Here is a 16,067-nt window from a genome sequence, read left to right as displayed (position 1 = left end):
CTGTCTGCTTGGAACTGGGGTGGGAAAGAGAGGTGGTTTAAGAGGCTGGATAAAAATGGGGAGACCTCTGTCAGTCAGCCATCGAGGCGGACTGGGTGATTTGGAGCAGGAATTCAGGCAGTCCTCGACTTACGATCGTTTGTTTAATGGCCATTGAAAGTTACAACATCCCCGGTGGGGGGGGGGGAGTGGCTTGCCATCATGTTTTCACGCTTAACGACCTTTGCTGCCTCCCCACGGTCACGCGATTTGCATTTGGACGCTCGACCCACGCTTATGACGGTGGCAGTGTCCAGGAGTCCCACGATCCCCTTTTGCGACCTCCTTGACGAGCCAAATCCATGGGGAAACCATTTAACACCCCCGTGCTGTGAATTTCACAACAGCAGCGATTCGCTTAGCAAACGTGGCGAGGAAAGTCGTAAAATGGGGCAACCCTCGGTTATCAACTTTCTCACTTAGCGATGTAAATTTTGGGATCAATTGTGGTCATAAGTTGAGGATTATCTGTTAGAGAATAACAAAGGTTGAAGGGACCTTGGAGGTCTTCTAGTCCAACCCTCTGCTCAAGCAGGAGACCCTATACACCATTTCAAACAAATGCTTGTCCAATCTCTTCTGGAAAACCTCCAGTGTTGGAGCAGCCACAACTTCTGGAGGCAAGTAGTTCCACTGGTTAATTGTTCTCACTGTCAGGAAATTTCTTCGTAATTCTAAGTTGCTTCTCTCCTTGATTAGTTGCAGCAGCAGCCAAAAAAGCCAATGCAACCCTAAATTGCATTCACAGAGGGACACAATCGAGATCAAGGGAGGCACTAATACCACTCTGTAAAGCCTTAGTAAGGCCACACCTAGAGTACTGCACCCAGTTTTGGTCACCACACTATAAAAAAGATGTTGAGGCTCTAGAAAAAGTGCAGAGAAGAACAACCAGGATGATTAGGGGACTGGAGGCTAAAACATACGATGGACGGTTGCAGGAACTGGGCCTGGCTAGTCTAGGGAAGAGAAGGACCAGGGAGACATGAGAGCAGTCTTCCAATATTTGAGGGAGGGGCTGCCACAGAAAGGAGGAAGGGGTCAAGCTATTCTCCAAGGCACCCAAAGGCCAGACAAGGAACAATGGATGGAAACTGAACAAGGAGAGATTTTTCAACCTGGAAATAAGGAGAAACTTTCTGACAGGGAGAACAATCAACCCATGGGACAGAAGTTGCCCTTGGAAGTTGTGGGAGCGCCATCAGTTGAGACTTTCAAGAAGAGATTGGACTGCCATTTGTCATAAATGGTGTAGGGTCTCTCACTTGGGCAGGGGGTTGGACTAGATGACCTACAAGGTCCCTTCACCCTCACAGGGTTGTTGTGAAGTGGGGAAAGAGGAGGAGAAGGGGAGGCAGTGCTGTTTATGCTGAGGTCCCGAAGAAAGCTGCGATATAATTCTAAAAAGAAAATTAAAGATGGTAGCTGTTCAGATATTGGGACAGGATTGGGCAGACACCAATTTGTTGTCCGTCCAGCCTACCCTACAAGGCTGTCGTTGGATGCGAACCAGGCTTTAATTGCATCGAAGTTGTGGGCGTTCCGTCCCTGGAGCTCTTTAAAAAGAGACTGGACAGGCATTTGTCTGAAAATGGTACATAGGGTTTCTTGTTCGAGCAGAGGGTTGGACTAAATGACCTACAAGCTCCCCCTTCCAACTCTGATTATTGTTATCTGACCTCTAAGGTCTCTTCCAATTCTGTTCTTCTCATTTTCCTTCAGCCCCAGAGCCACAGTCCTCCCTCCCTCCGGCAAAAGAACACAACATTCTAGTTACACCAAGGCAGATCTTGAACATTTGGCCACAGAAGCCCATAAGGCACACCCCCTCTGCTTCCATCGTTCTCAGCTTTCACTAGAGACCAAATGTCATTGCCAGGGAAACCAGAGAAGAGGCCGACAAGCTGCTGATATTGTACCAGGGAGTTAAAACTTTAAAAACAAAACAAAACAGCATTTTGAAGATGCGTGAGAAGAATAGAGTTGGAAGGGACCTTGAAGGTCTTATAGTCCAACCCCCTGACTGAGCAGGAGCTCTGGATCAGGAAGACACCTCGGGGGTTGGACATGTCCTCCGAGAAGGTCAGAAATAGTCATTATGTGACTCCCAAGACAGTGCAACTGTCGTAACTACAAGTTGGTCAACAGGTACCCAAATTTTGATCAGGTTGACTGTAGGGATATCGGCCGTAAGTGTGAAAACTGGACATAGGTCTCTTTTATTCCGTTGAAGGTGGGTGGACTTCAACTCCCAGAATCCCCTAGCCAGCCTGGACAAGGTATTATAAGCCAGTGGTGGCTAACCTTTTTGGGGCTCCTGTGCCAAAAATTGTGCACACGCCTGAGCGCGCATGCTCCAATGCCAGCACCCAGAAGGCAATATGACCCCCACATCCCCTGCGCGTTTGCGTGCAATCCCCCCCTCCCCCCCCACTTTACCTGCACTGTGCCTCCCAGCTAATTTTCGGCCCGTTTGAGGCCTTTTTTGGCCTCCCAGAGGCTTGAGGGAAGCTTCTGCAGGCTTTGCGGGTCGAAAAATGGGCCCGTTTTGTCACTTCCAGTATTTCCGGAAATACAGGAAGTTGACGAAACAGGCTATTTTTTGGCCTGCAAAGGCTTTCCTCAAGTCTCTGGGAGACCGAAAATCAGCTGTGAGGTGCGCATGTGTAGTGAGGTGAGTTTGCCTGCGGCTCGCATGCTGTCACAAATGGCTCTGCGTGCCATAGGTTCGCCGGGGCCAGTTCCTCCTTCCCAAATGCGTCCTTATTCTCTTGCCAAGCATCCGTATTTTGATCGGGGGCGACCACAAGGAGAAGTGGCCAAGATCGTAAGCGCGAAATTTTTTTTGTCGTGAGTCTCAATTTCTTTCAGTGCCGTTGTAACTTCGAAAGGGTCACTCGATGAAGCATTGTAAGTCGAGGACTCGCTATAAGAGAGCAGTCCTGAGGGTTTCAGGAGAAATGCATCCAGCTTTCCTAATAATGTATGGAACTGGTTTTTTTTTTCCCCCCAGATCTCTTCATTTGGAAAAGTTTTCAGCATGTACCTCTTGATTTTTGGCCTAAAGAGCAGAGCGTTGGCTCTCCGAACGGCATTCGCTTAACAACCGTGTATTCGCTTAACAAAATGAACAATATTTCAGCGACCTTGATTTGTTGCTGTGTCTTTATTTCAACGCCTTCGGCATTCTTCTTTTTTCAATTTTGTATTTGTAGACAAATTCTAGACACGAGACAAATTCCTTGGATGTTTTAACCACACTTGGCCAAATAAAGTGTTCTGTCCTGCCCTGTCCTATCCAGTCCAGTTCTGTCCTGTCTTGTTCTGTCCCATCCAGTCCAGTTCTGTCCTGTCTTGTTCTGTTCTATTCTGTTCAGTTCTGTCCAGTTCTCTCCTGTCCAGTTCTGTTCTGTTCTGTTCTGTCCAGTTCTGTCCTGTCTTGTTCTATACTATTCTGTCCTGTCCTATCCTGTCTAGTTCTGTCCAATCCAGTTCTTTTCAGTTCTGTCCGGTCTGGTCCAGTTTTGCCCTGTCCGGTCCAGTCCTGTTCAGTTCTGTCCTATCTTATTCTGTTCAATTCTGTTCTGTCCTGTTCTATTCTGTCCAGTTTTGTTCAGTTCTGTCTTGTCCTGTTCTGTCCTGTCCTGACCAGTGCTGTCCTGTTCAGTCCAGTTCTGTCCTGTGCAGTTCTATCCTGTCCAGTCCAGTTCTGTTCTGTTCTGTCCTGTCCTGTCCTATATTGTTCTGTTCAATTATGTTCTGTTCTGCCATGTCCTGTTCTATTCAGTTCTTTTCAGTTCTGTCCTGTTCAGTTATGTGTTGTGCTGTCCAATTTTGTTCGGTTCTGTCCTGTCCTGTCCTGTCCTGTCCAGTTCGGTCCTGTCCTGTCCTGTTCTATGCTGTCCTGTTCCATGCTAGATGGTCATCAGCCGAGAGTCTTTGGATTGTGGTGGTCTAGAAATACACCTAATAAGTAAATCCACAGACTGCTCTCTCCCACGCCAAGGGGACTTTTATGGAATATAAATAGCAAATACATCTCATGCTCGGGGGTGTGCAGGCCAAATTCCAATTTAAGTGCTTATATTAAAAATGATCTTTTCAAAAAGTCGGGGAGGGGACGAGGGCCCCGGAGAGCTACCAGATCAGGCGGCTGTGGACTACAGTGCCCACGTACACTGGGCTTTGTAGTCCGTAATGGAAAAGAGGGAAGCCGCTTGTGGTGACCTTGAGGCTGAGAGAGAAAAGTTGAAGGCCGAAGAAAATGGACGCCTTCCTTCTGTCACCTGATGATGAGGTGGGCAGCCTTGCAGGCTGTCCTCAACTTACGACCGTTTGCTTAGTGACCGTTTGAAATGACAATGGTGCCAGAAAAAAGCAAATTATGACCGTTTTTTTCACCCTTATGACCGTTGCCTCATCCCCTGAGTCAAATTTGATCCAAATTGGGAGACGCATGGCAGCTGGCCCACATTTACGAGGGTCGCAGGAGTGTTCCCGGGATCACGAGATCCCCTTTTGCGACCTTCCAACAGGCCAAGTCAACAGGGGGTGGTGGTGGAGAAAGCCACTTACTGACGTCACAACTCCGGGGATTCTTTTAACGACGGTGGCCAAAAGGTTGTAAAAAGGGGGGCAAAATTTACCTCACAAATGTCTCGCTTAGCAGTCGAACATTTGGGGACCAGTTGTTGTAAGTCAAGGACTACCCTGTCGAAACACCCTTCACAAACGTCTTGCTTAGCAAGCAGAAACGTTGTGCTCCCGTTGTCGTCGTAAGTCGAGGACTAGCTCTATCGAACAAACCAAATAAAACTGTGCGGCCCGCGTCGTTCTACCATTCGGACGTTCGACGGCCATCTCAATCCCGCAGGATTTCTTTTGGGACAGGCTGTCAATGGCTTGTAAATGTCGCCCTTCCGATCTCATATTTATTTATATTTATCTATAAATATAACCTGCGCATATGTTTGGGCCGGGAGGCGTCTGGGACAGCAGATCAGGTCCAGACCCGGACAGAGAGGTGGGAGGCTCATCGCTTCCCTCCATGGTGTCCGTCCCAACACGAAACTGTGAGGATTATTTGCACCCCAGAGAAGGACACGGCGTACGTGCGGCGAGACAGATGATCTTTTAATGCCCCTCTGTTCTTCATTGCAGGATATGCGGAAGCATGTCACCATGACCCTGTTGGACACAGAGCAGTCCTACGTGGAGTCTCTCCGTACCTTGATGCAGGTAAACCATCTTTCTTGGCAGGGGTGGGAATAGAAACGCCACAGGTATCCGGAAACAAGCAGAGATGCTATTATAAAAGTCCATTTGCAGCTTGTTATATCATTCGCACAAAGGATTGAATTGAGTTGAATGCTTGGCAACTGACTCACATTTATAAAGGTTGCAGGGTCCCCGGGATTCCATGATAATCCCCTTTTGCGACCTTCTGACGAAGCTGTGATGACCCAACAGGGCGTGGCACAAAGCCCACATAGTCAGATAATCAGTAGGAATCCGTTTCTTAGCTCCAACTTTGCCCCCAATGTCCTGGTTACCTTCTGGGTTGGAGAAAAACTCTCCCAGGAGCAGCCTTTGGCTGCAGAGAATCAAGTCCAAAACATGGTCAACAAAAACTGTAACTATAAGTCCAATCAAGGCAAAATTAGGTAATTAGTCCAGCAGGGCAGGAGCAAGAATTTCAGACGTGAAGGCACGGCAGTAAATTCAACACGGTTGGGAAAACACCAGGAACACAGACAACCAAAGTCAACACAAGATAAACTCACGTTTGTTCCCAGCAGCTGCCGCGCTCAGTTTGCGTCTTTTTAACTCTCTTCCCAGGTGTGGCTAATGAAGGGAATCGGGGCCCTTTCCTCCCCCGTAAGGCACGCAACCCATGTTGCTCCCTTCTCCGTTCTTCCCTGTATGCCCTAGGATGAAGAGGGGATGGGCCTGGGTCTTCCTCCAAATTCCCTCTCCCTTGTTCTACCTCTTCCCTGCTCTGCCCAGCTGGCCTTTGCCCTTCCCCAGCCTCCTCCACAGCCAACGGAGCCACACTCCCTTCTCCCTGTCGGCTGTTCGTCTTCCTCCTCAGATTCAGACGCCAAAGGGGGCATGACATAAGCAAAGTCAGTGGGGTAGCCAGATTCGCTTAGCAACCATGTTACTGACTTAACAACCTCGGTGATTCACGTAACAACAATAGCAAGAAAGGTTGTAGAACGGGAAAATTCACTTAGCGACTGTTTCGCTTTGCAGCAGAAAGTTTGGGCTCCGTTGTGGTCGTACGCCGAGGACTGCCTGTCATCAAAATTTGAATGATTGGCAACTGGCATGTCTTAATGCTCTGTTCTGGGGTCATATAATCACCGTTTGTAACCTTCCCAGCTGGCTTCTAACAAAGAAAATCAATGGGAGAAGCCCATTTCGCTTAACAGCCGTGTGATTCATTTAAAAACCAAGAAGGTCATAAAACGAGGCACAGCTCACTGAACCACTGTCCTGCAATGGAACATTTGAACTCAGTCGTGATTCTAAAAAGTTCAAGAACTCTCTGCATTTGGGTTTGTTTTGTTTTTTAATTTTGGAAATTTGTTTTAATTTGTTTTAATTTTTTGGCAGTACTTTAAAGCGTGTGGCGTTCCCGGACTCAATTTTTGGTATGTTTAAATGAACCAATTTTGAATTAGGTTATAAAACCTAAAACCTTTTGTGTGTCTCTATTCTAGGACATCTGTCCTCCATGGGGGGCTCTGTGAAGTCAAACCGACTTCCTGTGCTTCTAACAGTAGTAACTGGGAGAGGGGATTTCGGAGCCCTAGTAGACAACCATTTAATATATAAGCCAGCAGTGTGCATCAACTGCAAGAAAAGCCAACACAAGTTCTAGGTTGCATAAACAAAGGGATGGAATCAAGACCATGTGGAGTGTTACTACCACTTTATTAGGCCTTAGTAAGGCCACCCTTGGAATCCTGCATCCAGTTTTAGTCGCCAGGATGTAAAAAATGATGTTGAGACTCTAGAAAGAGTGCAGAGAAGAGCAACAAAGAGGATTAGGGGACTGGAGGCTAAAACATATGAAGAACGGTTGCGTTGGGTATGTCTAGTTTAATGAAAAGAAAGACTAGGGTTAGCAGTATGCCAGTATCTTGGGGGCTGCCCCAGAGAAGAGGCAGTCAAGCTATTCTCCAAAGCACCTGAGCGGAGGACAAGAAGCAACGGATGGACACTAATCAAGGAGAGAAGCAACTTGGAACTAAGAAGAAATTTCCTGACAGTTAGAACGATCAATCAGTGGAACAACTTGCCTCCAGACGTTGTGAATAGAATAGAATAGACTAGAATAGAATAGAATAGAATAGAATAGAATAGAATAGAATAGAATAGAATAGAATAGAACACAATATAGAATAGAACACAATATAGAATAGAATAGAATTCAGGAATAGAATAGACTAGAATAGAGTAGAATAGAATAGAATATAGAAATAGAATAGAATTAGAATAGAATAGAATAGAATAGAATAGAATAGAATAGAATAGAATAGAACACAATATAGAATAGAATAGAATTCAAGAATAGAATAGACTAGAATAGAGTAGAGTAGAATAGAATATAGAAATAGAATAGAATAGAATAGAATTCAGGAATAGAATAGAAATCTTTATTGGGAATAGAACAGAAATCTATAGAATAGAATAGGAATGGAATAGGAATGGAATGGAATGGAATGGAATAGAATAGAATAGAATAGAATAGAATAGAATAGAATAGAATAGAATAGAATAGAATACCTTTATAGTCATTGTATTCCACGAATACAATGAAATTTGAAAGCTACTCCAGCACAGTGTCCCAAACACTACATCACAATCACACTACAGAGTTTTAAAAATTAAAATGATTATAATAATAATAAATAGGACTAAATCACACGTGCACTGTTTGATTCAAGACAATTCCTGCCTTGGAAAAGAAACTGTTTCTCAATCTATTAGTCCTCATTTTAAGACACCTATAATGCTCCAACACTGGAAGTTTTTAAAAAGATGTTGGGTAACCCTTGGTCTGAAGTGGTGTAGGGTTTCCTGCTTAGGCGGGGGGTTGGGCTAGAAGACCTCCAAGGTCCCTTGCAACTCTGTTATTCCGTTCTATTCTAAACCCATTTACTTTGGTTTCCTCCTCTTCCTCCTTCCAGGGTTATATGAAGCCCCTGAAACAGCCGGAGAATTCCACCCTCTGTGACCCTTCGCTGGTGGACGAGATCTTCGACCAGATTCCCGAGTTGCTAGAACATCACGAGGAGTTTCTGGAGGAGATCTCCGATTGTGTTCAGAAGTGGCACGACAAGCAGAAAGTAGGGGAGATCCTGGTCCAGTCTGTGAGTATCGTTCCCACGTGCCACTTCCGACCTCCAGAGGAGAGGAGAGAGGAAGGCGTTGATGGGCCTGGCTTCTAGATCTTCATAAATGTTGGCTTGTTCTTGACGTGCCCAAAATTCCACATTCTGATCATCTTGCCCTTCCCCAGATCCGACAACAATTCCCTTCGCGTTCCTTCCACATCGGAGGACTCCAAACTTGGCCACTTTTAAGACTTTGTGGACTTCAACTCCCAGAATTCCCCAGCCAGCCATGCCTGGTTTTTTTCTCTCTCTTAATCTCCTAAAGCGTAGAGAGATTGCAGAGGAAGGGATCACGAGAGAGCAAGCGATGCTGGCTGGGGAGAATTCTGGGAGTTGAAGTCCACAAGTCTTAAAGTGGCCAAGTTTGGGGACCCCTTTTCTACATAGATAACTCCTCTTGGTTCTTTCATCAATAGAAATGGGTTGCTTTATTCAGATTATCCATATTAATTAGAATACAAATTAAATTAAATGTCCATTGAGATGGGCAGCCTATCCATTTCATAAATAAATTAAATAAAGAGCCACTAGGGTCTATAGTAGTTAGAGGCACCAGGCTGAAAATGGGGAGATAGTCAGTTCAAGTCTTAGGTATGAGAAGTGGTTGGGTAACTTTCAGGCCTAAGGCAGGACTAGAACTCACAGTCTCCTAGTGATTGGCCCAAAGTCACCCAGCCAGCTTTCATGGCTAAGGCAGGACTAGAACTCATCATCACCTGGTGATTGGCCCAAAGTCACCCAGATGGCTTTCATGCCTAAGGCATAACTACAATTCACCATCTCCTGGGTGATTGGCCCAAAGTCATCCAGCTGGCTTTCATGCCTAAGGCAGGACTAGAACTCACCGTCTCCTGGTGATTGGCCCAAAGTCACCCAGCTGGCTTTCATGCCTAAGGCATAACTACAATTCACCATCTCCTGGGTGATTGGCCCAAAGTCACCCAGCTGGCTTTCATGCCTAAGGCAGGACTAGAACTCACAGTCTCCTGGCGACTGGCCCAAAGTCACCCAGTTGGCTTTCATGCCTAAGGCGGGACTAGAACTCACCGTCTCCTGGTGATTGGCCCAAAGTCACCCAGCTGGCTTTCATGCCTAAGGCGGGACTAGGACTCACAGTCTCCTGGCGATTGGCCCAAAGTCACCCAGTTGGCTTTCATGCCTAAGGCGGGACTAGAACTCATCATCTCCTGGTGATTGGCCCAAAGTCCCCAGCTGGCTTTCATGCCTAAAGCGGGACTAGGACTCACAGTCTCCTGGCGACTGGCCCAAAGTCACCCAGTTGGCTTTCATGCCTAAGGCGGGACTAGAACTCACCGTCTCCTGGTGATTGGCCCAAAGTCACCCAGCTGGCTTTCATGCCTAAGGCGGGACTAGAACTCACAGTCTCCTGGCGACTGGCCCAAAGTCACCCAGTTGGCTTTCATGCCTAAGGCAGGACTAGAACTCACAGTCTCCTAGTGATTGGCCCAAAGTCACCCAGCCAGCTTTCATAACTAAGGCAGGACTAGAACTCACCGTCTCCTGGTTCCTAGGTCAGCACCTTAAGCACAATACCAACTTGGCTCTTCATTGATCCGATTCTGGTCTGCACCTCCATGATTAACTGGGCCTAACGGTGCTTCTTCTCTTTTTGAGGTTAACCAAGGTTGGCTTTCTCCTAGCTTCGCATTTGAATCCAGGGATTAGGTTTCAACAGTAATAAGGTTGTGTTTGGAAGGCAATAGATGGTGACTCAGAGACGTCATGTCATTGGTTAACTCAAAATCTGATTTTAGCAATCCCTTGGGAAAAATATTCTCCGGCTTACAGGGCCACCTGGTGCGTCAAATGCTCCAGCTGGTAATTCACGTGGGAGATTTCTCGTAAGTTGGTAAAATTGTGGATTTTTTTTGTTCAGCTTGGCATGGCTCTCAACGGTTCTCATGGGTTCTTCCTTCTGAGTAGCCCTAGGTAGCACAGGTAGGCCTCAACGTACGACTGTCAGGATTCCGGCATTTACCCCAATTAAATCATGAGCCAAGCTTCAAAAACTTCAGAGGATTTATTAGGAGTGAACATGTCGGCATGACCTGGGTGAAACCTGTGATGACCCAGGGTATAACACAAAAATAACCAAGTCACAAAAAATAGAAGAAAGTCCCTTTAATGCCTCCAACTTGGCCCCAATATCCAATTATCCTCAGCTGGATATCAAACTCTTAAAGGAAACAGTTTACGGAGAGAGAAATGCATTCCAAAACCAAAGTAAAGTTAATTCGAAATAAAAAACCCAACACACTACACTGAAGGAATTACTACAGGCAGGCAAGGATGATTAATTGCAGACTTCTACCAGGTAACACAGAAACCAAAGTTGGGAGGAAGCCAAAACACAGATAAGCTCTGACAAGAATGCACGCTTAGCTTCCAGCAACTTTGCCATGCGCAGTTTGTCCTTTTAACCAGTCCTCCTAGCTGCAGCCAGTGAAGGGGATCAGGGCCCCTTCCTCTCCTGTAGACCATGCCACTCACATTGCTCCCTTATCCACTCCTCCCTGCGTGCCCTAGGATGAAGAGGGGGTGGGCCTGGGTCTTCCTCTGACTTCCCAGCCGGCCTGTTCCCTTCCCCAGTTTCCTCCACAACCTCCAGAGCCACACTCCCACTCCCTGTTAGCTGTTCCTCCTCTCCCTCCAAGTCAGACTCCGACAGGGGCATGACAAAACCACAACTGACCCCTAAAATTCCTGTTGGGAAGTGAAACATTTGTTAAGTGAGTTTGCTCCTATTCTACGAGTTTTCTTGCTGCAGCTGTTAAGTTAGCCAAGTGTTCCAAATTTTGATCCTACGACCGTGGGGATGGTGCAACGGTCGTTAAGTGGTGAAAAGGGTCATAAATTGGTTTTTGGAATGCTGTTGCAGCTTCGAAGAGTCACTATGAACTATAAACACTATAGTTATAAGAGAACTATCTCTTTTTTTTTTTTAGCTTTTATCCCAGAGCTATAATTGCACTGAACAATGAACTTAAAGAACCACCATCAGTGAGCTGTTGAACAGTATTACTTGGTCTGTTGGGTGGATGCTTGTGTGTTTTTAGGAGGCAGGGAATTTTGGTGGGTAGGGTGGTGTTTGGGGATTGTCGTGTGTGTGTGTGCATGTTGAGTCTGGTCTCTGGGTGTTATGTGAATTTTGTTGTATGTGTATGCTGTGTATATACGTACAATGACAATAAAGAATTCAATTCAGTACCATCCAATCTGTAATTGCAGAATTTTCTATCTGCGTTTGGCTTAGCTGAGCTCAAAAAAATAGGGCAACACCTGGAGGTTTGCTTGGCAGCTGGTTTCTTCTTGTATGATGGTTAGCCCATCACTCTGAGATCTCCTGGTGGTCCCCCATCCTATTCATTTACTTACTTAATCATCAAATTTATAGACCTGCCCATCTTACAAACAAGGCTAGCTATGGCTACTTGACAGTGCTGTGTTTGATATAGCCTCCTTATTATAAATAGTCCTTGAGTTATGACCCCAGTGAGGCCAAAATGTATGTTGCTAAGTGAAACATTGGTTAAGTGAGTTGTGCCCCATTTTACAAACTTTCTTACCGCAGTTGTTAAGTAAAACATTACAGTTGTTAAGTGAGCAATATGGTTGTTAAGTGAATCAGGCTTCTCTGTGGACTTGGCTTTGTCCGACGGTCACAAAAGGGGATCATGTGGTACCCAGGGACACTGCAACTGTCATAAATATGAGTCAATTGCCAAGCATCTGAATTTTAAACAGGTGTCCGTGGGGATGTTGCAATGGTCACAAGTGTGAATAATGGTCATAAGTCAATTTTTTCAGTGCCGTTCGCGAGCCTAGCACCCAGAAGGCAATGCGCGCACCCCCCACCAATCACTTCCCGCCCCCTTACCTGCACTGCACCTCACAGCTCATTTTCAGCCCATTTGGGGCCTTTTTCAGCCTCCCGGAGGCTTGAGAAAAGCTTCTGCAGGCTTTGCAGGCCAAAAATTAGGCACATTGCATCACTTCCGGTATTTCCGGAAATACAGGAAGTTGACGAAATGGGCCTATTTTTCAGTCTGCAAATTCTTTCCTCAAGCCTCTGGGAGGCCGAAAAAGGCCTCAAATAGGCCGAAAATTAGCTGTGAGGTGAGCGCATGCACAGTGAGGTCAGTTTGCCTGCAGCTCGCGTACTGGCACAAATGGCTCGCGTACTGGCACAGGTTCACCATCACAGTCCTAGGTGAATACTGACAAATATATTGCAACAATGTTAGTTTCCCACCCCTAATTAGGATTGCAAAAAAAAAAATGGCTGCCAACCTGCCTTCCATGGAGAACCTGTATATACTGCACGAGTCCAAAAGAGGGCTGTGAAAATATCTACAAACCCCTCACATCCCTGGACATAAACTGTTTCAACTCCCACCCTCAAAACAACGCTATAGAGCCCTGCACACCAGAACAACTAGACACAAGGACAGTTTTTCCCCCCAATACCATCACTCTGCTAAACAAATAATTCCCTCAATACTGTCCAACTATTACAAAGTCTGCACTACTATTACTATTAATCTTCTCATCACTCCTTATCACCCATCCCACTTGTGACTGTATGACTGTAACTTTGTTGTTTGTATCCTAATGATTTATATTGACTATTTCCTAGTATGATTTGATGGCTTATTGCACCCTATGACGCTTATTAAGTGTTGCACCTGATGATTCTTAACTCTTGATGAATGTATCTTTTATGTATACAAAGAGCATTTGCATTAAGACAAATTCCTTGTGTGTCCAATCACTCTTGGCCAATAAAGAATTCTTCTTCTTCTTGAATCTATTTTGAAGTGATTGGCGTGTCATCTATCTACTATAGTATTAATGGGAAAATAGTTGACAAGGTAGAACAACAGCAAAATTAAAATTTCAAAACCCTCCGCTAACAATCGATTATTTCTATTTAACTTGCAGGAAGTTTACCACGGCTTCTTACCTCTCCCCAAATCACCCCAGTTGTTAACTCTGATCCTTTTTTGGATCAAATATCCCCGTTTCCACATTTGTTAATTCTCTCTCTCTCTCTCTCTCTCTTATATACATATAGTTTTCCAAAGACATCTTGGTGAATATTTATTCTGCCTACATCGATAACTTCCTAAACGCCAAAGATGCCATAAGGATCGCCAAAGAAGCCCGGCCAGCGTTTATGAAATTTCTGGCGGTAAGAAGTCCTTCTGACTGTCCTGCTTTCACTTCTTGTTGGACAGAAGCCTTCTAAGAAATGATGAACTTCCAGATAATTAGTTCTGCCCTGTGCTTCTCTCTGTTTTGTACTTTCTTTCTTTCTTTTTCCCTTCTTTTCTTCCTTCCTTCTTTCCCTCACTTCCTCCTTCATTTCTCTTTCTTTCTTTCTTTCTTTCTTTCTTTCTTTCTTTCTTTCTTTCTTTCTTTCTTTCTTTCTTTCTTTCTTTCTTTCTTTCTTCCTTTTTCTCTTTTTCCCTTCCTTCTTCCCTCCTTCCTTTCTCTTTCTTTCCTCCCTCCCTTTCTTTTCTTTCTTTCCTTCTTTTTCCATCTTCTCTTTTTCCCTTCCTTCCCTCCTTCCCTCCCTCTCTTTCTTTCTCCTCTCTCTTTCCTTTCTTTCTTTCTTTCTTTCTTTCTTTCTTTCTTTCTTCTTTCTTTCTTTCTTTCTTTCTTTCTTTCTTTCTTTCTTTCTTTCTTTCTTTCTTTCTTTCTTTCTTTCTCTACTTCTTATGTCTGTTTTTTAAAAGGACTTTATGGCTGTTTGCATCTTCTTGGATTGTAGTCATTAACGAGGCTCGTTAGTTTGATGCATGTTACCGCCTTGCCCAATCAAATGTCCTGGGATCTACATATCCCACAATCCCTTAACCTTGGCCATATTGACTGAGGGATCCTTGGTGCAACCCTCAGCTTGGTTATTTCTCGCAGACATTTCATTACCAAACTAGATAACGTCATCATCATAAAAGTCACCCAACTGGCTTTCATGCCTAAGGCGGGACTAGAACTCACCGTCTCCTGGTGATTGGCCCAAAGTCACCCAGATTTCATGCCTAAGGCGGGACTAGAACTCACCGTCTCCTGGTGATTGGCCCAAAGTCACCAGTCAGCTCTCATGCCTAAGGCAGGACTAGAACTCACCGTCTCCTGGTGATTGGCCCAAAGTCACCAGTCAGCTCTCATGCCTAAGGCAGGACTAGAACTCACCGTCTCCTGGTGATTGGCCCAAAGTCACCCAGATTTCATATGTCTAAGGCTGTATTAGAATTCTCTGTCTCTTGGTTTCTAGCCTGGTGCCTTAACTACTAGACCAAACAAGTCACCTTTTAGTTGGGAGATATTTAAGTCTCTCTCTTTTTTTTTTTAATTCTTCGTTGCTCCCTGTAGCAAAGCATGAGGGAAAACAAAGAGAAACAGGCCCTGTCCGATCTCATGATCAAACCAGTGCAACGAATTCCACGCTACGAACTTCTGGTCAAAGTGAGTATTTGAAGCACGGTGGTTGATTTGGCTCAAAGGAAACCACGACCAAAGAGATCAGGAACAACGGCGTTTTTAACCTGACTTCATACAGGAGTCTACCCAGGTAGTCTACAATCACAATCAAGCCCCGAAATTCGCTTTGCTAAGTGAAACAGTTGTTAAGGGAACTTCGCCCCCATTTTACGACTTGTCTTGCCACCATTGTTAAGCGAATCCCGACGGGTGTTAAGTTGGGAAGTGACTTTGCTAAGGTGGCAAAAGGGGATCGCGTAATCCCGGGAACTCTTATGACCATCCGTAAATGTGAGTCGGTCGCCAAGCCTCTGAATTTCGGTCCTGTGACTGCAGGGATGCTGCAACGGGTCGTAAGTGTGGAAAAAATAGTCCTGTTTTCAATGCCGTTGTAACTTGGAACCGTCACTCAATGGATGATTGTAAATCGAGGACTAGCCCTGATGTTATTTTTTAAGCTCCTAATATTAGCCTTATTTTCATTTTCTTAGTTTTGGGTTTCCTTTCTTCTGTCTGTTTTACTTCTCTGTATTTTTCAAACCGTGACAATTACCGTGTTTCCCCGAAAATAAGTCCTGGTCTTATTTTATTTTATTTTTTTCCCACCAAAAAAGGCACCAGATCTTATTTTGGGGGGATGTCCTCCACTGGACTAATCTACTTGCGCACGTCGCCCCCTTGACCTCCTTTTCGCTGACAGGGGCCTTCAGGAACTACTTCTTCTCACCCTAGCTTAATTTTTACCCATCCACGCTGGATCTTAATTAGGGCTTATTTAAGGGTAGGGCTTATATTGTAAAAAATACCAAGCTAGGTCTTATTTTCAGAGTAGGTCGTATTTTCAGGGAAACGGTATTGGATGCTGGAAAAGAAAATCCGTTTTTCTTCCTTTCTTTTTTTTTTCCTCCCTCACTCCCGAAAATTTCCCCAGGGGAGATTTCTTTGCGTAAACACAGAGAGGACTAGAAGAAGTCAGTTGTGCCCTGGATATTTTCCATGGGAAATTTTCTCCCCTCTGGGTTTTCTGTGGAGTTGCTTCTTCGGTTTGCTCCGATTTTATTTTTATTTTTCCGATGGTGTGCAAACTTGAATGGTCAAGATTTCCCCTTCCTGGCT

At 45.2% G+C, this 16,067-nt stretch overlaps 1 protein-coding gene across 1 annotated transcript in view; it reads left to right on the top strand.

The window, feature by feature from the left end:
- Positions 1-16,067, top strand: part of ARHGEF17 (Rho guanine nucleotide exchange factor 17) — a 151,674-nt gene that overhangs the window by 91,318 nt on the left and 44,289 nt on the right. The window contains exons 3-6 of the mRNA XM_087967516.1: positions 5,200-5,277; positions 8,238-8,420; positions 13,540-13,656; positions 14,844-14,936. Of these exons, the coding sequence (XP_087823642.1) occupies positions 5,200-5,277; positions 8,238-8,420; positions 13,540-13,656; positions 14,844-14,936 (471 nt within the window). The remainder of the gene's footprint in view (positions 1-5,199; positions 5,278-8,237; positions 8,421-13,539; positions 13,657-14,843; positions 14,937-16,067) is intronic.

Source organism: Notechis scutatus, chromosome 5, assembly GCF_049901735.1.
Source record: "Notechis scutatus isolate UNSWTSFEM ecotype Mainland chromosome 5, rNotScu1.2, whole genome shotgun sequence".
Taxonomy (NCBI): Eukaryota; Metazoa; Chordata; class Lepidosauria; order Squamata; family Elapidae; genus Notechis; species Notechis scutatus.
The sequence above is the reverse complement of the archived record's forward strand: the minus strand, read 5'-3'. Positions and strand labels throughout refer to the sequence as shown.